Source organism: Mya arenaria, chromosome 3 (genome assembly GCF_026914265.1).
Source record: "Mya arenaria isolate MELC-2E11 chromosome 3, ASM2691426v1".
Classification (NCBI taxonomy): Eukaryota; Metazoa; Mollusca; class Bivalvia; order Myida; family Myidae; genus Mya; species Mya arenaria.
This window is the reverse complement of record NC_069124.1, coordinates 4,663,399-4,685,768: the sequence shown is the minus strand read 5'-3', so window position 1 is coordinate 4,685,768 and position 22,370 is coordinate 4,663,399. Positions and strand designations below refer to the sequence as shown.

Sequence of the window (22,370 nt, the reverse complement as noted above, 5' to 3'; positions counted from 1 at the left end):
GCATCTACAACTTCCAGGAGCTGTCATTGTTTCTCAGGAATTATTGTTAACAGCAGAAATACTTACAGGGTCATATTGGGTATAATAATTGCAGAATTCTTATCAGAACAACACTCTTGAGCAACATCTGCACATTGATGATAAATTCATGTTCATAAAAATAAGTGTATGCAGTGGGTATTGTTACATGTTTATGTATGAGATCAATTTCAGGCACCAATAGCAGCCATCTTGTGTCGAAAGGGTACCCTCTTGTACTCTTTTGTTACTGATAGACTTGTCATCAGAAAACTTCATGCATATATCTGTAGGAAGTTAAGCAGCTTATCCAACCACCAATCCCATCTTTCACTTTTAGTACACCCAGTTAACTGGTAGCCTGCTAGCTCTACATGAAGTGGAAGGTCTGGCTCTGGTGATGTTGTGTAACCATAGACTGGTCACTAGAAAACTCGCCACACATCTTTTGAAGGAAGTAAAGCTGATCTTCTCCACTGCTGTGGCTTTCCATATTGAACAGGTAAGTCAGATATTAAATAGTAGTCTTGATTTATTAATGTATTGATATATTGCAGAAAAACTATATCAAGTTAAACAAATCACAAGTCCAGCACTGTCTTACAAATTGTAACAATACTTCATCAATTATTGGTTTGCCATGTGAATCCACCTGTCAACTTTGTTAAGCACCAACCAGATTTACACGAATGCATACTCATGGTATTTATAACTCATTCTATGGCTGTTTAAATTTATTTCGCCACCATTTCCCGACCTGTTTTTATACTAGAATTGTGAGCCTTCTGGAGATGATGGACACTCGCTGTCACACATTCGTGGAAAAACTCATGTCGATACTGTCACTGACTTAAAGGGTCACTACCATATGTTAATTCTAATATATTCCCCGGCCTGTTTTCAGACTAAAACTGTGAGCCTACTGGAGATGATGGACACTCATTGTCACACTGTGGTGGAGAAGCTCATGCCGATACTGTCACTGACAGAGAGGGTCAGTAACTAATGTGTATACTTAATGGACTAATTTTAATCAGGATTGTCCTTCCTGCTTTATCTAATCATCTGTTAAACACAAAACATGTTTTATAGTGAATTTTGACCATTATATTTGCAAACAATACAACGCTGTGTTGACATTAAACCATTCATTTAACCAATTTAAGTGTTTATATTTCATCATAAAAATAAGCAAATGGTCACATAATCCAATGGATTACTTTGACCACGTCTGACGATTAACCTCTGACAAGTGACAATGTGAAGCAAGGCTCCCATTTCCATCATGGTAATTGTTCTGGTCTTGCACTTGTTATTTATTTATACTGAAATTTTTGCTTCCCAAATACATGTCAATGTATAAGTTTTTTTACAATTCAAAAGTTAAAACAAACTTGACCAGTTATAGTTTAACATACCAGTCAATATCTTCTTGCAGACTTTCATCCTGAACTCGTCCAGTATGGACCTACAGTGGCTACTTGAACGCTCATCCAGTGTCTGGTCCAGCCATGACAAGAAAGATGAACCGAGAAGAGAGTCTAACTTCTCTAAGGTTGATCCCTGGATGCAATGTGTGGCGATGTTTGTATCTAAGGACCTGGGAATGTCCATATGTCATCTCGCTGTAGCCCACGCCTGGCCCATAGTCTACACGCGGCTAAATGTGCTGTACAATCTGCTGGAACCAAAGTAAGTTCATAGGACTTCAGGGTAGGGTCCTTGTCTGTATCTAAGAACCTGGCGATATCCTTGTCATCAAGCCCTGCATTATAGTCTACACAGAGCTTAATGTGCCAAAGTTCGAGCTAAAAAGAAAAAAGTGGGAATATTTTACTTACTTGTAGATTTTAACAGTGGCAGTGTAAAGTGAGCACATATTAAATGTGAAATTATGTGGTTTGCTAAAATATGTGTTTTATCAGTACAAATTATTTTTTTTAGCCTACACGCATGTTATTCTCAATGTAATCATTATTCACTCAAGACTGTTCCGTAAATACTATCATATATGATGTTTCCATTCTTTATCTTTCTATGAAAATTAATACCAATTCAGATAATGTGTGGTGCTATATCATTATATGTATTAAAATATTTTCCTTACCAGCAACATCATAAGTGAGCACCGTGCGTCCTCATTTATCCGGTCATCTGGCAGTAAGAAGGTCACAACAGAGAAGGACCTTCACATGCAGCTGTGGCATAACTACGTTATCTTAACCTGTGCTGTGGCTCAGAACACACCCATCACTGAAGCCATTAACAAGTACACACTGCCCGAACCAAGGTAGGAACTGCTATTGTTTTTGTACTTATATTCTAAGAATGACTTAATCATGCCATATTATGTCGGAGGCTTTTAGTCTTAGAATGACTTAATCATGCCACATTATGTCGGAGGCTTTTAGTCTTAGAATGACTTAACTATACCATATTATGTCGGAGGCTTTTAGTCTTAGAATTACTTAACTATGCCACATTATGTCGGAGGCTTTTAGTCTAAGAATGATTTAACTATGCCATATTATGTCGGAGGCTTTTAGTCTTAGAATGACTTAACTATGCCACATTATGCCGGAGGCTTTTAGTCTTAGAATGACTTAACTATGCCACATTATGTCGGAGGCTTTTAGTCTTAGAATGACTTAACTATGCCACATTATGTCGGAGGCTTTTAGTCTTAGAATGACTTAACTATGCCACATTATGTCGGAGGCTTTTAGTCTTAGAATGACTTAATCATGCCACATTATGTCGGAGGCTTTTAGTCTTAGAATGACTTAATCATGCCACATTATGTCGGAGGCTTTTAGTCTTAGAATGACTTAACTATGCCACATTATGTCGAAGGCTTTTAGTCTTAGAATGACTTAACTATGCCATATTATGTCGGAGGCTTTTAGTCTTAAAATGACTTAACTATGCCACATTATGCCGGAGGCTTTTAGTCTTAGAATGACTTAATCATGCCACATTATGTCGGAGGCTTTTAGTCTTAGAATGACTTAACTATGCCACATTATGTCGGAGGCTTTTAGTCTTAGAATGACTTAACTATGCCATATTATGTCGGAGGCTTTTAGTCTTAGAATGACTTAACTATGCCATATTATGTCGGAGGCTTTTAGTCTTAGAATGACTTAATCATGCCACATTATGTCGGAGGCTTTTAGTCTTAGAATGACTTAATCATGCCATATTATGTTGGAGGCTTTTCGTCTTAGAATGACTTAACTATGCCATATTATGTCGGAGGCTTTTAGTCTTAGAATGACTTAATCATGCCACATTATGTCGGAGGCTTTTAGTCATAGAATGACTTAATCATGTCACATTATGTCGGAGGCTTTTAGTCTTAGAATGACTTAATCATGCCACATTATGTCGGAGGCTTTTAGTCTTAGAATGACTTAATCATGCCATATTATGTCGGAGGCTTTTAGTCGTAGAATGACTTAACTATGCCATATTATGTCGGAGGCTTTTAGTCTTAGAATGACTAAATCATGCCATATTATGTCGGAGTCTTTTAGTCGTAGAATGACTTAACTATGCCATATTATGTCGGAGGCTTTTTAATTGCTGTAGTTGCGATGGAGTTATGGCTCTTGAATTGTCAAAGTTTATCAAATTGCTCTTTGTTGCACACACAAGTCCATGATGATTTTTGAAGAGCACACATTTCATATTAATGTTTTTCTGTGTTACAGTGTGTTGACAGAGGATGGAGGGGAAAAGCCTAGTCTGGGGTCCCTATTCAAGCAGCTGGTGCCCTTGATTCGTTGTGAGAGCGCAGATATAAGGGACACCATTGTGAATGGCCTTGGATACACTAACTCTTCTGTCTTGAAGTAAGTATACATGTGTATAAAAATCAAGTGTAGTACTGTATATTCTGTTTATAAAAGAACATTTTCAGGGGTTTTGAGTTAAGACATTGAGGAATTTTTGTGCCATCTGTTTACAATCAATAACTAAATTAGAATTTTTGTCTACACAACTGAATTCTTAAAGCATTATTATACTTTTGAAATTGTAACAAGTAAGCTTTTTTTAAACCTATATATTAGCATGTGCAACAACTACTTAACTAGTGCTAGATAGCACAGTTTTGTGTTAACTTCAACCACTTATTTATATAATTTGAGTTGAAAATCATAGGTTTTAAGTTGCAAAGAACATTTAAGATGTTTTGTCTGATCATAAAAAACCAACAACTTATTTTGCCGTATTCAGAGAGCTGATGGAAGAGCTAGTCCAACTGTTGAAGGAAGCAATTGAGAGGAAGACTGAGAACATACGTAAACGTAGGAAGAAAGATGTCCTCCGGGTACAGTTGGCACACATCTTTGAACGGATGGCTCAACATAAAACGTTTTCACAAAGGTATGTATGCTGGTAATACTGGTATTTTGCTTTTGGCATTTCAGCCTGTTTGAAATCGAGGGGCCATATAAGTTTTCAGACCAAGACGTTAGACCAAGCCTTGTCCACATAATAACTTCAGAAAGTTTTGACCTAAAGCCATGAAACTTCAGTAGTAGGTTGCCCATAATTAGATAACCCGGATTGTTTTTGAGGTCAGAAGGTCATAGGTCAAGATCACACATCAATTTTATTTTCTGTCAAAGCTGTACTCAGGGGCATAATGTTTGACAATCATATTTTGTTTGATGATAGTTGCAAAAAGTTTTTTTGTTGATTTACCATCTTGATATAGGCAACTTTCGACTCATGTTTGAATCTTGACAGTGCAAATTGTCAGAAGGTCAAAGGTCAAGAACACACATTAATTTTATTTTCTGTCAAAGCTGTACTCAGGGGCATAATGTTTAACAATCATCTTTTGTTTGATGATAGTTGCAAAAAGTTATTTTGTTGATGGATCATCTTGATATAGGCAACTTTCGACTCATATTTGAATCTTGACAGTGCAAATTGTCATACCAAGTGATTTTTTGTAGCGATGAAGCAGTATAAAGGGTTTAAGTCACCTGCAGTTGTAAAGCTTGTTTTTTCTTCTGTAGTTCTAACCCAGCAGTCTTAGACTAAATTAGAAATTGCTATGAAATGTTAATATCATTCTACCCTTTTACTACCTTAGTGAATCAGCAGTTCTAGACAAGGATGACCACAGTTTGTCTAAAACGTTTGTGGAGTACATTGACGGTGCTCGTATCTACTTAGAGGGCGAGAGTGACCGGGACCTGCCCACCCTTCAAGATATACGTCTACATTTCAGCAAATTCGTCAGGCACCTCATCTGTAACACACCAGGTAGGCTGTCAGTATTTGAGAATATGATATGCCAAATTTAGTAATCTGATATTAGTAAAAAAATTAAAAGAGTCATCAAATTTTACCAGTGTGGTTTTATATGTTGCACAAAATCTTTTCATTGTATAAAGGATCAAACAAAAATATTTTTAAAGGTAGTCTAGTTTGTACCCATCACTGTCACTTGTTTAATGTCTGTAAGGCCTTGGCCCTTGGCATTTAAACTGAATTTTTGCTAAAGATTTGGCTTCTGAGGTTGCCCATGTTCTTTCCACTGTAACATTGATAGACATGAAGATGTGAGATTGATTCACCAAAGAGACAAAACCTCTTTTGACTTACATATTATATTTTGACTAATATCAATTTAACATTTTTACTCCTCAAAATAAGGTTATTATTATAGAACCTATTATAGAAATTATTGAAAACAATGAACATTTAATTCAGATCATCATGAGCTGAAGGTAAATGGATTTAAAGTTTAAAGAGAAATAAGCATTTGATTTGTTCCATTTCAGCTGAATACAAGAGCAACCTGTTGAGCCGAGAGCTGCGATACAGCTTGTTTGATCTGTTTGCTAGCTGGAGTGGCAAGTTCAGCCACACTTCGAGCGCAATCGACAAAAGGTAGAGGGATATGAATGCTTTTGGGTTATTTTTAAGCTTAGGCCAGTAATCAATGCTCTGCCTATGGCCTGAACTTATTTGTTTGTATTTAGATATTTCAACGAAACTTGGAACACTTGTTGCCAGAGACAATACGTACATGTTCTTTTAGGAACATAACTCTTTCTTTAATTGTTATAGAGTAATTCCCCTTGTTTGATGGAAAGAACGAAAGGGTGGCTTTTGCTCCGCAACGCTCTTGTTTCATATAGGTGTATAAGTGACCTATTACAGATATATACTATATTCATATTATTGTGTTGTTCTTATCTAAGGCTAACCAAGGATGATGGATGTACCGAGTTGGAGTTGGCAGCGGTACGGGCCATGTCAGCGGTCGTCTGTTGTGGGCCAGTGTTTGACACCAACGGTCTCAATGATGATGGCTACATCTACAACTGGCTGGACACTCTCCTCAGCTCACATGACGATAGGGTAAGAGACAGTGAGGGGGCCGTCAACTGTTTGGTTTCAGGGTTGACTCACTTTGAAGTTAAAACTTTCTTTCTTCACTTGTTTGCAACTTATAACTGAGGTTTTAGCTCTCAATGGTAGAAAGTACATAATGAATAGTGTATATAATATGTTCTTTATATCTTTCCATTATATTGGTTTTGTATTTGTACTCATGTATTTCAGAATAAAGTTTTAGTTTAACATGTAAAAAATATTAGATTTCATATTATACTAACTCTCATGAAAGACACCAATATTAACTGCTTTTATAAGTCTTTCTATCTTTGTAATGGTTGAAGAAAATTAGTATGTATTTACCAAAATAAATTATTTCTTTGGTCAATGCATACTAATTACTCTTTAACCAGCTTAGTGTTCAAGATTATGTTTTGTATATTGGTCCAGCCTCTGTTTAATTCTACTGATTTTCTTGATTAAAATTGATATTGGTTGACTGCTGATTTATGGAATACAGCACATTTGACAAAAAAACTTCTATCCCATTGGATAAAATATAATTTTGAACACTAAATTGTGTTTTACTATTATAAACAGATTGTATAAGCAGCTGTTGAAATATAAATGGCAATCTTTTTTGATAAGCAGTCAAAATTAAGTTTTTACGACAAAAACTGACTTTGATTTTAGGATAGATCTGTTAAATACAAGGTAGGTAACTCGTAAGAGTTGGTTTATGTTTCAGAGCTTACAAAGTATTACCATTCCTGTTTGAAATTTGGGTTAGAATATCGCTTTATAATGTAGAAGCTTAGAAAACGTTTACAATCTAAGATCATACATTTCCTAACTGCAAGGCTGGTATAGTCCTAACATATGACAACTATTTGTTAAAGTATAGAATTTTGAATGACTAAGCATGGCTAGATTGAGATAATAGTAAAATCCCCATCTTACAATATGCACTGAATGATTGGATATGTTAATGAATGTTGAATTTCTTAATATGCCCACAATTTGTATATTTAAACCCTTACTTATACAAACTCTATATGCATAGAAACTACCAGTAAATAAGATAAAAAAGAAACTCTTATTCTTTTTGGTTGTGGTTGCAGCATCAACTATCGTAGGCCAGATTTTATATTACATGACTGGGGTTTTTTATTGCATTTTTTCCAGCAAAACAACTAGGTGTAAAGTGGTGATATCTTTAGGATCCCCTAAGTAATAGGGATTGTTTTCACATTTTTTTTCAAACATAGGCTTTTTATAACAAATGGACAAAACAATCCTTCTCTGTGAGAGTTTATTTTTGTGGGGGCTATCTTTTGCTGGAAAAGAAAATACAGGTAATTGTTACATAAGGCTGTAATTCTGATGTTTCGGTTTTGTTCATAAAGATGACTTACATCTTAGTTTGGTTCTGTTATCATGATTTTGGCAAAAAGTTAAATGTGTGAATGTAATCCACTACAAATAGTAATGATTTTACTGTATCATATGCGATATTCTATATGGCTTTTAACTTCTTTTCCAACTGTCAGCTGAAGGAGGAGGTAAGAATCTGTTACCATGGAGAGAGATACAATCTAGATACTGGAGTACATGTATTTATGTACCACTGTTTCTTTCAATAGCCTTTTCTCAACTCTCAATTTCAAATCTTAAGTTTGAGGTATCTTTTCTGAGCGTTTGTTTGATTTTGTTTAATTGGCAGAGAAACTTATTCTGTCCATTAAACAGCCACTTTATTTTACCAAACTGTACAAAGATCCCTGTTTTTATTTTTATTTTCTGTTAAAAAAAATCTAAACTTTTTTTACAAAATTTCATCTCTCTTCACTAACCTTCGTTCACCAGTGTATTGAACATTTTATTTAAATGCAAAAGCCATCCAGAAACACCCTTGGACAATATGCTGGAAGTATTCTTATACCAATGTAAAATTTGATGCCGACTTTTGACAATAACTTTTTGTCTCCATGGGTGTTTGGATGGTTTAAGCACAAACTAAAGACCTAAGATGCTTTCACTGGCCCTGGCAGCTAGACTTGAGTCCTGTAAATCATCTGTGTAGTGGATTTTGTGAAAACTTATTTTATGTGCCATTTTCCCCAATGTTGTTTTAAGTTGACATTTATTGTTCAGTTTCGATACATTCATCTCTCATTCATTCCTATACTTGTACTTACAAGGTTTTGTTAGTTTCAAGGCAATCTTTATGAACCTATGTATTTTAGATCATTGTCATAGATTGTTTTAGTGAATTCCTGATTCAACATCTTTATATTTCTATGATACATGTAGTTTTGACTGAGCATTCCCATAATACAATCATATATTAATGTTTTCTCCAGCAATACTGCATTTATATGCATGACATCTTTTTTGCATTAGTAGTGTTTCAAATGTAGATATGCAATCTGATGCTATCATAAAATATGTATTAGAGTAATGCTGTAATGTACCAGCCAATTTGTGATGGCTTTTGATGCCTCTATAGCATGATTCCTAGCCCTGCTTATGCTTACATGCATCTTTAATGAAATCTCAAATCATTGTTTAGACTACATCTGTTAAATATTTTCACTTAGAAAGCACATATATAAAATGGCATTTAAACACATCTGTAAAGGCAATTAAAGCTAGTATGTTACATGCTAAAAAATCATTTTAAGATTATATAGTAATTTTGTATATACAAATATACCGGTAACACCTAGTGTAATATATAATGATATAAAATACTAATAAAACTTACAAAACAGATGTTCTGAATATCGGATGCGATGTTTCTGAATGCCACATGTGTCTCGAAAACCAACAACTTTTTTTACATATCCTTTATTATTACAGATCTATGAGCTAGCGAAGGAGACAGTGGTATTGCTGCTTGATTTCAACTCGGACAACCAGGGCCTGCTTGATTGGGTCATAGACAGGTGTTACACCGGTACCAACGAGGTTTCTGATGGATGCTTCAATGCCCTGGCCGCTGTCTTCCAGGCCAGGTGAGAACTGAGAACATTTGGCCACAAAATCATTTTTTAATAATACAAAATCATTAATTTGTAAATATAGGGAAATAGAGGTAATTGGTATTATGCTGAAATGACACTATCTTTAACAGGGTTGTCTCTGTGTTGTTTGGTGTGATTGAACATGCTATTGTATTAAAATTTAAATTCATGCCCACATTTGTTTTCAGTCTTTTGTTGAAGATTTGTGCAAGTCTACATGCTTTATTTTGTTATTTTGCAGGGAGTACCCTTGTGACCACGTAGCCATGTTGAACCTGGCTATCTTGAACATTGGCAATCCACGAATGCCAACCCACGAGACTGCTGTACAGCTGCTTCATTTGTTGGACAGGCGTTTCTTCCAGGAAGAGTCTGTTCTGCGGGACAAGACTGAGCTACACAAGCCCCTGAATGATGTGTACCTGTCTGTGTCATACTGCCGATCACAGATGTACATATCAGACCAACTCGCTCGTCTCCATCCTGATCTGACTCTCCCCATATTTTCTGGTGGGTAGAATGTTAAATATTTATTGTAATACATGCTCTTTTGGTAGATGTATGTCACACATCCTTTTATAACAGTACATCAAGAAAATAGTGCACTACGAGACACATGTGGTATCCAAAAACACATGTGATATTGAGAGAAAAAAGAAGATATTTTACTTTTTATGTTGTTTTGTGCTTCTTACCAAAACTACCCATAAATGTTACTGGTTATAAATAAGAAAGAAAAAAAAATCACTTAACTTGCTTTTTTCCTTGGTATTTCAACATTGCCAATTGGAAAAGGAGTAATATTTTGCCATTTATTATCGATTGAAATGGTTCAAAAAAAAATTAATGCACTGTATAGCTTTAAACTTACAATGCGAATCGTGTTATTGCCTTTTCCAGAAATCACCCATCGGTTCCAGACAGCCAAACCAGCAGTCAGACAAACCCTTCTGAAATATCTGTTGCCATGGTTACACAACATGGAGCTAGTGGACCCCACCCTTCCCCAGAGCAACCCCCTGAGTATGTTTATAATGCGCATGCATGACAATTACACTGAGACGGTCAAACCCCCATTGAAGGGTGAGGGCTGGGGGTCACAGGAGGCTACCAAGATGGTCCTCAACAATCTCTTCTACATAACTGTTAAGGTGAGACTACTTCTTAATGAACATGTATTCTTAGATAGGTTAAAATTGAATTTAATGAACATCCATTCAAATACTGTTCTAGTAAATTTCATGCCTCGAAAGTTGTATATATCAAAAGAAAAAGAGACTCACGAAAGAAGTCCTGTTTTATACGTTATGATTTAAATGCCAATCTAAAGCACATTTAAAATGTAGAGATCTAAAAGTGTATTTGTTTGTGTTCCCAGTTTGGAGATGACCATCCCCAGGAGTTGGAAGCACTGTGGGCAGTCCTTGTCCAGTGTTGGCCGAACAACATCCGAGTTGTGATGCACTATATGGTCATACTGATCAGTATGTCTGCTAACGAGTTACTGCCACATGTAAGTATCAGTTTGACCAGAAGTATTTACTGAAAGTGGTGGTGGTGTTAGTAGTTTATACTCTGGGCCCTAGAATGAGCACATTGAAGGGTCCCAGAGTGACAGTTCAACCACCGCACACCTTACCTGGGCAGACTATCTGGTGGTTAACCAGTACTAGGTTCCTTCACCTCTGCAAGGAACTGACAACTTCTATACATGCCAAGGGCAGTGGTACAGTGCCAATGGTCGTAGAAAGGATTTCATAACCAAATACAACAGAAGTGACTTGGTCCGCCGGGGAATCGAACCCGGGTTGTCCAATTCACACTCCAATGCTCTACCGATTGAGCTAACCGGGCGGACTGTTCACTGAAAGTCCTCTGTAAGGCTGCTTATACATTCTGGAAATTTGTCCATGAATCACATATTTCAAAAGTAATCTATCTTTATAATTAGAATGCTTAAAATATCATAATGCTTTTATATCAACTATTTTGCAGAACCATTTAGCTACCCTTTGCTTGTTATTTGTATCTAAGATCCATATTGTAATAAGTGACCAAATTTAATATGCTGAATTTTAAGAGGAAGCTTTATGCCTTTTACCACATCACATACAATAAGACATGTCTCAATTTCTGACAGGCCAAAAGGGTAGTGAGCTACATAGGCCGTGCGCGACCAGAGCGACTTGTGGATGAACTAATGGCTGAGTTACAGACTGTGGAGACCCTCAATCTCAATATAGAGCGTACCCAGACCCCACCATTCTTCCGTCTGTCCGTCATCCGGCGCCCAACGATCCTCCAGAACACTACTGATGACGAGAAGTTGGAAAGTAGTGTTGCCGACATCACTTTGGAGAAAGGCCTACTCCACACGAAACGGCACAGTGCTAACCCAGATGAATCTCTCACTGAAACGTAAATATTATACATTCATGTAAAAATGTCAAGTTTTCTACTTGTTTGTGTGATAACCTAACAGTTAACAGGGCTGTAATGCTGCTTATTTTCTGGGAATTTACTCTTCTTTAACAACAGGAGTAAAGATAAAAAGTTGCAAGACAATTAAGATGAGCAAAGATATAAATGGTTAGGGATACTTATGGAAGGATTAGAGCCTTTTTGCCTGTTAATTTGCATATCTTTTGGGAATTCATTCATGTGTGAGGGGTAGTTATCTACCAAGAATTTATGAATCTATGAGGACATAAAATCAATGACAATCATCATAACTTTAATACTGAACCCATCCATGTACAGGACAACGCGGACAGAGTCCACCCAGGAGAGTGACGACTCCAGTATCTCCTCCGAAGATGAAATCTCCATCCCCTCTGGCCCGAGGGGTGGGTCTGAGCCTAGACGTAATGAGGTGAACGCCCCCTACCCCCTCCCCATGCCAGCATATGGGGGATACTTTGCTCCAATGTCTGAGTACCTGCCTGAGAGCATGCAAGCATCATCAGGCTTCCACAGGTCAGTGTTTTATGCTAATATAAATGTTCTATAGCTCTCATAATTCAATCTTAACTGAAAAAGGAAAGTATTTAAAAAAAAAACTTGCTGTTTTTAAGATTTCTGCATGCTCTGGAAATTCTATTTTCAGCTTATGACATTCTGTACCATACCCAGGCACTTAGCTTTGGTTAGAACATACCTTTTGGCTATCTTGATACTTTTTTCTCCCCAGGAGCAACATAGCGATCATGTTCATGTCAGACCTGGTGCTGGACGGGCTCGAGATTGACTGGTCAGCCCACCTGCCACTCATCCTCCATGTCATCTTCCTGGGTAAGTGTTATCATTACCTTGGATAGGTTTTCAATAATTTTTTTGGTGATATTAACGAAGAATTCCAATGGAAGTATTATACATAAACCGTATCTTGTTAAAATATAGTTCATGTTTGTCCATAATTTTACTGAAATTTGTCCATTGGTTACAATATTTGAAATTTCGACGTGGGATACATAAAAGTAATTTATTTATTTTTTGGCACATTTATTTATCTATAGGACTGGAATATCAAAAAGTGCTGAGATGTGTGATTTAACGAACTTTAAACTGTGTGAATACATTTTCTCTCTGCAGGTGTTGACCATAACAAGGAGCTAGTATATGAGCACTGTAAGAAGCTGTTGCTGACCCTGATGTTGCTGGCCTCCGCCAACCAGGACTGTCCGGAGGTGGCCAGGCTGCTCCTCTCCTACCAGACAAACCTTGATGATACTCTCCAGCTCATCTCTGATAGCAAGGATACCTCCGCTACGGAACACACTGAACAACGTATGTGATAATTTGGGATAGGAAATATGGTTAAAATATATCACTTTAAATAGTTACTGAAGTGTTATACTTCATTGAAAGGCTGATTAAGAGTAATACAATTTTGTTTGCAGTAAAAAACCTGAATAAGATGGAAAAAAATTCATTGTTCATTTGGGTGAGTTTTTCATTTATAAAAGCTCTGTACAATATCAAGTTTGTACATGCATTCATGCATATGTATACATCTATCAGAACACACTACTGTCGAAGAGCACCATGAGCCCCGGCCCATTTTCCGTGTGGACAGTTCCACCACCCTGATGCCCACCACACCCGGAACCCCACCAACCCCAGAACAGCCATCGTCTGAGTCCTTCACTGAAACAGACCCAGACACACTCAATTCTGTCCTTGATATTGTCAAAGCTGTTTTGGAGGTCATGAGCAAAAGGTGAGCTATATGCTTTGTAATTTATGTGTATCAACTGTGTACTGTTCGGATCCCACCCACAATGCACAAGCCTAGTCCTTCACAGAGATGGATCCTGATACACTTACCTCTGTCATTGAAAGAGACAAGGCAATCTGGAGATCAAGTATATATTTTGTAATTTATATCTTATCAAATTCGTACTCACGGGACCCCACCAATCTTAAAGCAGCCTTTCACTTGGAAGAATCAGGATTCACTCATCTCTGTTCTTGATATTATCAAGGCTGTTTTGAAGGTTATGATTAAAAGTTGAGATATTGCTAAATTTGATTTTCTTTTTGATCGAAAAAACACACCACTAGATGATATGGTTGATGCATAGAAAAAACTACTTAAGATAGAAGTTCTTAACAAAATTTATCCCGAATCTATTTAAGACTGAGGTTTTCATGTGTTTTTGTAAATTCATTTGTCTTTCATCTCTGTCCTACATGTGTTAAGCTAATAAGTTAATAATGTAAGTGAATATAGATCCATGACAAATTCTTGACCTGCAAGAAAGAACAATATTATATGTATTTGATATGTTAGACGTGGGCGCCCACTCTGGTGTTATGAGGACATCACGCCCAAGACATTGGTGACACAGAGTGCCGAGCAGCTAGAGTACCTGCTAAGATTTGTTGTCAAGTTCTTCAAGCACCTTCTACCCCTAGCGCTCGTGGAACAGCGCTGGTCTCAGGTTGCCATGCAGCTGGCATTATCGTGTTCTTCTAGGCATTATGCCGGCAGATCCTTCCAGGTATGGTTTACACAAATCTGAATTTTTTACTTCTTTTGTTCATGTTTTATGTAGAAGATAACAATTATCACATCTTCTGATGGAATAATTTTAAGCCAGATGTTCAGGAACAAAATAAGACAGATATATGTAGGCATTCCTATTTTGCTGATATGATCTGGTTCTCTATAGGTGTTGCGCGCCCTGCACATCCGGCCATCATCCCAGATGCTGGCTGACATACTATCCAGACTGGTGGAGACTGTTTCTGAACAGGGCGAGGACATGCAGGTAGCATTGGGCTGGCTATAATGTGTAGGGAGTACAAATGACAGCTGACCTTTGTCAAAGTATAATTACATGAAAGGAAATGTTTATCACCATCACCATTCTATAGACGCTCAAGTTTGATTAACGTGTTTTCTTTCAAATTTTGTTGTTCCTTCAACAATATTTTGGCTGTAGGGATTGCTTTATTTTCTCTGCTATAAAAGCTGCTGTTGACAAATGATTTTTGTCAACAAATCTGAACTACCGGTAAACAAACAGCAACTTATTGTAAACTTGTCATTCAACAGTCACCATTGTTTGTACAATGTTTCTGCAGGGTTATGTGACGGAGATCATTCTAACCATGGAAGCCGTTGTAGACAACATTGACCTTGATATCAGACCCATCGACTACATGAGGGACATCTTCATGTCAACACCCAACCTCGCCCAGAACCCCGGGGACGGGCGGCGGGGTGTTCTCATGGCACCAAAACACCAGCCCCATCCACAGCAGCATATGAGGAGTGTTAGTTATGCTGTACAGGGGGTGGCCAGTAAGGTTGCAAGTAGTAAGTTAAATTGATATTTTTTATATATTTTATTGCAAAATAAATCAATGCAATAAAAGTCAAACATGTGTTTTTGGTAATGATTGGAAAATCAGGCCTTTGGCACATTGTATAACTGGGAACTTGGCAAGCCTCGTTACCAGGTTCTGCACATGCCCTTGAGTCGAAATTCCCCATCCATACTGGAAACCCATGGCATGAAAGATACTTATAATATCTTAGGACTGAATTAGATAGATATTCAAGTGAATGTTAAAGCATGTTGTTTCTGTACATTGCATGCATTTATAATGATAAGCCCAATCAACTGTTGGAAGACATTGAATTTATTCAGATAAAATATAAAGAATTTGTCATATGAAATTGATTGATTGTCATAGAGCCACATAAATTACATTTTTGAAGAGATTTGAGAAATACAATGTCGAATCAAACTGAATATTAACACATGATAGAAATATCTCTTTAATTTATTTTCATCTATTTTCAGTGCAAGACACCCGTAACAGGAGTGGCACAGATCTTGAGATGCGTAAGTCCAACCTGCCAAAGTCTCGCAGCGAGAAGAACATGAAGAACACCGAACAAGGGGATAAGATAACTATCATGACTCAGATGTTCTGGCTGGCGGTCTCCTTGTTGGAGTCAGACTATGAATATGAGTTCCTACTTGCAACCAAGTTACTAGATAAGGTGTGTATTTAGGGAACATGGTTGATCTTGGTTTTGTTATCCGCAGCAGCCAAAAAGGGGGCAACAGTTTCTGCATTGTTCTAGCTGTCATTTATTCTAAAGTCATTACTATGTCACTAATAGACAGGAATTAATAAAACGTCCATGAGGAGTGTAAAAAAAGCTGACATGAAGAGTTGAACCATTGTGTGGTGGTGCAGGCATGAGTTCTGCTGGATCGGGCTTGTTGCACAAGAGTAAATGACAAATTCTTTTCCAATTCTCTCTGTCCTCAAAAGCATTACATTAAAACTTAAACAATAGAAATAATTTTGGATGTATTCAAATCAAACAAGAATCTATGTATAGCAGCTCTCATTCTCCACAAATAGGGCATTATTGGGTCTTGAACAAAAATGAATGGGGTACCAGTAATGCATATTCAGAGATTTTGAAATTATTTTGTTTTGTTCTTCAAGTACCTGCAGCCTGGCAATCTAAAGTGTGATTTACTGGGAGTTGCTCAATTTCATATGGTTATAAATGTTTTACAAGTGGTTTAAATGTTTGTTTCCTCCTTTCTTTACCCAGATCCTACAACACCTACAGCCAGACCGGCCAGAGTGTCGGGATAAGCTGGACAAAATACAGCAGCAGATCAAATGGACGAACTTCCCAGGGATCCAGAAGTTGCTCCTCAAGGTAATATATATATGTCTTACTTATTAGTAAAGAAAAATGTTACTAATGGGCATTTATATTCCAAGCTCGCGTATTTTTTCTGTAGTTTAGAAAATGGCAATATTGTTGTTGGGTTTTGGTGGCATCCCCTGTGTTATTGTGTATCCCCACACTTTGTGTCATCCTCTGTGATGTCATGTATCTCCACATTGAGTGTCATCTCCTGTGTTATTGTGTATCCCCACACTTTGTGTCATCCCCTGTGATGTCATGTATCTCCACACTGAGTGTCATCCTCTGTGATGTCATGTATCCCCACACTTTGTGTCATCCCCTGTGTTATTGTGTATCCCCACACTTTGTGTCATCCTCTGTGATGTCATGTATCTCCACACTGAGTGTCATCCTCTGTGATGTCATGTATCCCCACACTTTGTGTCATCCCCTGTGTTATTGTGTATCCCCACACTTTGTGTCATCCTCTGTGATGTCATGTATCCCCACACATTGTGTCATCCCCTGTGTTATTGTGTATCCCCACACTTTGTGTCATCCTCTGTGATGTCATGTATCCCCACACTTTGCGTCATCCTCTGTGATGTCATGTATCCCCACACTTTGTGTCATCCTCTGTGATGTCATATATCTCCACACTGAGTTGTCATCTCCTGTCTCATTGTGTATTCCCACACTTACTTGTCAGCTGTTTAATTCAAGCATTTCTTACTGATTCTGGTGAATTCAAACTCTTAACTGGTGGCTGTGCAAGTTAATGTTCTTGTGTCTTTTATAGGGCTGTACATCTCTAGTAGCTGCGGAGTCTACCTGGCAGCTGTTGACCCGACTGACCATCTGTATCAACTCTTCAGTCATAGATCCATCTGGAACTCATGGTATATTATTGTTAACAATTCATTGAATAGGTAAATTGACTTTGAAACTGTTAGTGCAGCTGTCTTATTCAATGTAGGATAAGTAAGAAAGATAGCTTTTGTAAAATATTCTGATTATACAGGATGTTATAACATGTACATGTGTGTCTATCTGAGTTGATAATACAATGTGTATGACACGTGTTGTAGGTTTCCCAATGAATGTGATTGCCCTGTTGCCGTACCTTGTGTTCCACTATGAGAACCCATCTCAGCTGTGCAGAGACTCCGCTGATCACATAGCACAGGTAAGCTACCTACATGTATAGATATACATAAATCAGACGTTAATCTGAGTTCATGAGATGACTTACCTATTAAGGAGCATATTTACCAAATCAGTCTGGCCAAATATCAGTATCAAGGGAAGGCCTTTTAATTGTTTCAATGTGCCATTGCTTACATATTTTTCTGCGGAAATACAACAGTAACTTCATATGTATTCCATCTGTAGACTAACCCATGTTTTCCCAGATGTGTTCCCAGAAGTCTGACCGGCTGAACAACCTGGGGACAGTAATGTCCCTGTACAGTAGGGGTACATTTAGCAAGGACAGTTTCCAGTGGACGAAATGTGTGGTCAAGTATCTTCATGACGTCTACAGTCAAGCCAGTCTTAATATGGTCAGCTTTCTAGTGGAGGTAAGTTTAAAGATGCACTCTTACTCCCAAATAAGATTTACCACAATTAATAATATTGTTTTAATATTCCAAAAAGGATGAATAAATGTAAAAAACAATTGTTCTTATGAAGGATACCTAGTTTAATTTGAAAGAAATGAGCATAGAACACAGTATTTCTATCTAGTAACACTATAGTAGATCACAGTTAATCTTTTAGCATTCTCCAATCATTCAATATTTTTGCGCTTCCTGCTATTAAATACACGGAGACAATCTTGTTATCAGTAATTAATATTTTCCATTAATGCATTATTTAGTAACTAGTTTAAGGTTTATTAGTCTAAATTGATGTTTGTCATACGTGTGTATGTGTGTATATTGATTTTGAATAAGAGTTTCACTTTAAATTTAAATGTTGTTCTTAGTACCTACCTGATGTGTTGATTGGCATTGGTTTAGTTTTGTCTTATGGTCATTACCATCATCAAACCATATGCTGCCTTTGTTCCAATGATAATGACAGCATTGTTATGCTATTGAGAATATGGCCGTATCGTGATGTACATGCACAAGACAAACTGAAAGAAGTTTAATACATTTGCTATTGATTTATATGATAAAAAAGGAATGCATACTTAAAACACTGACAATTTTCTTGTTTAATAATTAAAACACCTGGTAAACAGCTAAATTCTCCAACACCCAGGTGATGGAGAAGGGTCCTCATGCATACCAGCTGCCAGTCCTGCAGATCCTTCACTGTATGGTCCACTACATAGACCTGAACACCCAGCCTGCATCTGTGCTGAACCAGGACCTCTTCCACGCCGTGGCTAAACACATTGAGGTGAGGAGAGGCTAGTAGAAAGGGTGGGAGGGGGGAGTTTAGAGGCGATTTGGTTTGTCTCTGTGCACCCAATCTGCATCTGTGCTGAACCAGGACCTCTTCCAAACTGAGGCCAAACACATTGAGGTGAAAATATGACGGGAATAGTTTGTGGGTGTGTTGTTATGGGGCAAGTATAGGGTTAATGTGTGGATAGGCGGGAAAAAATGGGTGAGGGTGAGTGACTGATGAGATGGTGGTGGAAAGACTTATAGCATAGGTGATCATGGTGGACAAGGAAGAGAGTGGTAGAGAGGATGTGTAATGAGGATGGTAGAAAAGATGGGCATAGTGGTTATGGGTGATATGAGGGTGGTAGAAAGGATTGCACAACTTAGTGGCTGGGTAGTGAAAGAGTGGTTGAAAGGGTCGGTTGGTAATGGGTGGGTGATGACAGGATGGGGCAAGGGTTTGAGTTTGGGTAGTAATGAATGGTTGGAAGAAAGTGAGATTTGAGATGGGGGAGATTTAGGGGGAGATGAGGAGAGGCTGGTTACAGGGTAGAGGCTGGTGGTTGGTGTAGGATGGTGGTTCGTGGTGGAGTGTTTTAGGGGTTCTGACAGTACATAAATCAAACACAATCCTGCATTCAAGTAGAAGCCTTTCTTTTAGAGGCTTTTTAGGGTGTATAAGCTCCTGGGAAATACAGTATTACCAGCAAAATGTGTAAAATAGGCACTGCTCAAAATATGAGGTTTTTGATACTGGTTTTCAGGTCGGTGCAAACCAGACAAAAACATTAAGGTTCCAGAGATAATAGACTTATTTCTCTACCTCAGGTATCCACACTGTAAGGAAGCAATCAAGGTTTGTTGGAAGCTGCTTATTGCCAGTTAGTCTATACTGACGTCTACAGCGTCCACTTCATCTAAGAGGATGTGCACTCACAACAGGTCCCTGTGATTTTATCATTGTATGATACATTTATCTACTTCAGGGTCCCCACTATAAGGAAGCCATCAAGATCATGAAGCTGACTGTTGCACGTTCCTCTACACTGACGTCTGCAGCCTCCAGTTCATCTGAGCAGACGTATGCTCTCCATAGGTCCTTGGCTGAGATAGATGTCCTTCATAAGAAAGAACTCCCAGGTGAGCTGTTTAATCTACTTCATTGGTTTGACACTTGAGTATTGAAAAGGATTCTCTCAAGTTTAATGGGATCAGAGGCCTTATTCAATAAACAGCTTAGATTGAACTTAAAGATAGAAGTGAAATTTGGTTGTTTTGATTGGACAATAAAAGTAATTGGAGTTCAAAGAAAAGATCTAGTGATGGTATTCAATATGGCTCATGAAATTTACCTTAAATACAGCTTTGGCTTACTTGGCGAGTCTAAGGTTAATTCTTTAGTTTAAAAACTTCTTAACATAAATATATTGTACATAATATTTTTTACAAGATTGACCTGATACTGATTGTCAGGAAACACTTACTGAATATTTCCAAATAAAGATTGTTTGGACTTTATTTAGACCCAATGTGTACAACTGCTTAATGTTCGTCGTACTTAAAGATAATAAAACTACAAATTTATAGATGTGGCAAAATATCCTCCATTTTACTGAAGAATTTTAGTAAAAGAATTGAAAATTTAAAGGGTTTAATGAGGAGGCATAGTTCACAAGTCCTCTTTCCCTTTCTAGGTCGCACCCTAGACTTCACAGTGGACCTGTCAAACACAGCGATCATCGGTCGTAAGTTCCTGAACCAGGAGATCCACCATGTACCATCCACAACAGACTCTGGCAGTACGCCCAGTAACCAATCATCTTTGAGCAGAAAAGGATCAGGCAATGAGTCTGACACTTGCTGGAGGAAACCACAAAACTCCCAGGTGGGTTGGGTGGGTCCCTGTAAAAGTTAAAGCAAGTAGGGCTATTGTTGTGTTATATATACTGGCAGTCAACTAGACAGCAATCATCACTATGCAGGAAGGGGTCTGGCATTGAGGCTGATACCTGCTGGAGGAAACAAAATAACTGCCAGGGGAGTGAGGAGGATCTTTGTTATAGGAGAGAATATAAGGTTTTGTCTAAGTAATATATCCAGTAGCAAGTGTTCTTAAAATAAAAAATGCTTGAGCAGTTTGTCAGTTGATAAAAACCTTGTTTAGTGGAGTTAATCAACAATAATTGTTTTTAAACATTGTTGCAAGTGAAGGTTAAACTTTTGTATGATTTGATTACAGGACTTCATTGTAGTAGGCATTTTGCATATTCATCTGGATTGAATTCTGACTGCACGTAAGGAAGTACATGTTATAGCCCCTGACTGATGTTATACAACCTTTGTCTGTCTGGCGGAAGCCAGGAGGGAATATTTAATTACTGTCATAATTCTTATGTTTGCAGGCCCGTACCCGGGAGAGATTGACGGAGCTGTTGGCCTGTTATGGACAGAAGCGCCTGCCCAAAAGCCCTTCTGTAAGTATTTACAGTGTGGTCCTGCATGTTGTTAGGTGTTTCCTTGCAGAACCTTGTGTTTGTGACGTGATGGGTCATACAGGGGTTTACCTTGCAGTACCGGGTGTTTGTGACGTGATGGGTCATATAGGGGTTTACCTTGCAGTACCGGGTGTTTGTGACGTGATGGGTCATACAGGGGTTTACCTTGCAGTACCGGGTGTTTGTGACGTGATGGGTCATACAGGGGTTTACCTTGCAGTACCGGGTGTTTGTGACGTGATGGGTCATACAGGGGTTTACCTTGCAGTACCGGGTGTTTTTGACATGATTAGTTACACAAGTGCTCTAGTTAGTAGTTTGCTGAGATTTTGTACGCATTCTGTATTAATTGTTTGGGGATTTCATTTGAATTTTTCTCGATGTTCATACTTGATAAGGTATGATTTATGTAAGGCTTTAGACTAAAAGTTTGATATAAATCAGATCACATTTTAAGCCTCAGACATGCAATTTAATTCTTGATTTGCATAATATTTGAATGTTTTTATTAATCGCTTCTTATGTTTGTATCAACTATTAAAAAAGAAATAGAAGTTCATAGTGTTTATTGATACTTTTTGTAGTAGAAAACAAAAACAAGAATACAATTTAAATAGATTGTGAGACATCCATTGTGTGTTGTTGGTATTGTACGAGATTGTCGACTGTGAGTTTTTGCATGCAATGTTTACTTCTATTTATTATTTTGTTCATGCTTAAAAAAGGAACTTTCTTTAAACAAGGTAAGTTAAAAAGGATTAATATAATTCGGACATTTCTGTACACAATTGTAAACATGTAATCATGTATGTTATTCTATTAATGTTAATGAGGAAATATTTAGACTAAACACTAAAGGTCAGCCTGGTTTCATCACTTTTGTTAGATATACCAAGTAAAG

General features: G+C 37.6%; 1 protein-coding gene across 9 annotated transcripts in view; it reads left to right on the top strand.

Moving 5' to 3' along the window:
- LOC128229391 (protein furry-like) overlaps positions 1-22,370 on the top strand; it is a 53,868-nt gene that overhangs the window by 16,147 nt on the left and 15,351 nt on the right. For 5 of the 9 annotated variants that reach the window (XM_052941290.1, XM_052941286.1, XM_052941289.1 and 2 more), the window contains 32 exons: positions 359-520; positions 923-1,012; positions 1,457-1,710; positions 2,129-2,308; positions 3,732-3,872; positions 4,258-4,407; positions 5,126-5,298; positions 5,820-5,928; positions 6,243-6,402; positions 7,072-7,092; positions 9,241-9,395; positions 9,646-9,914; positions 10,305-10,555; positions 10,783-10,917; positions 11,545-11,822; positions 12,165-12,380; positions 12,595-12,695; positions 12,996-13,190; positions 13,425-13,623; positions 14,197-14,407; positions 14,579-14,677; positions 14,994-15,228; positions 15,719-15,921; positions 16,492-16,602; positions 17,375-17,474; positions 17,664-17,761; positions 17,988-18,155; positions 18,844-18,984; positions 19,961-20,114; positions 20,669-20,859; positions 21,377-21,448; positions 22,195-22,212. In XM_052941290.1, coding sequence (XP_052797250.1) covers positions 359-520; positions 923-1,012; positions 1,457-1,710; positions 2,129-2,308; positions 3,732-3,872; positions 4,258-4,407; positions 5,126-5,298; positions 5,820-5,928; positions 6,243-6,402; positions 7,072-7,092; positions 9,241-9,395; positions 9,646-9,914; positions 10,305-10,555; positions 10,783-10,917; positions 11,545-11,822; positions 12,165-12,380; positions 12,595-12,695; positions 12,996-13,190; positions 13,425-13,623; positions 14,197-14,407; positions 14,579-14,677; positions 14,994-15,228; positions 15,719-15,921; positions 16,492-16,602; positions 17,375-17,474; positions 17,664-17,761; positions 17,988-18,155; positions 18,844-18,984; positions 19,961-20,114; positions 20,669-20,859; positions 21,377-21,448; positions 22,195-22,212 — 5,040 coding nt within the window. The remainder of the gene's footprint in view (positions 1-358; positions 521-922; positions 1,013-1,456; positions 1,711-2,128; positions 2,309-3,731; positions 3,873-4,257; positions 4,408-5,125; positions 5,299-5,819; positions 5,929-6,242; positions 6,403-7,071; positions 7,093-9,240; positions 9,396-9,645; positions 9,915-10,304; positions 10,556-10,782; positions 10,918-11,544; positions 11,823-12,164; positions 12,381-12,594; positions 12,696-12,995; positions 13,191-13,424; positions 13,624-14,196; positions 14,408-14,578; positions 14,678-14,993; positions 15,229-15,718; positions 15,922-16,491; positions 16,603-17,374; positions 17,475-17,663; positions 17,762-17,987; positions 18,156-18,843; positions 18,985-19,960; positions 20,115-20,668; positions 20,860-21,376; positions 21,449-22,194; positions 22,213-22,370) is intronic. The other 4 variants (XM_052941292.1, XM_052941288.1, XM_052941287.1 and 1 more) reach the window with 3 other exon arrangements.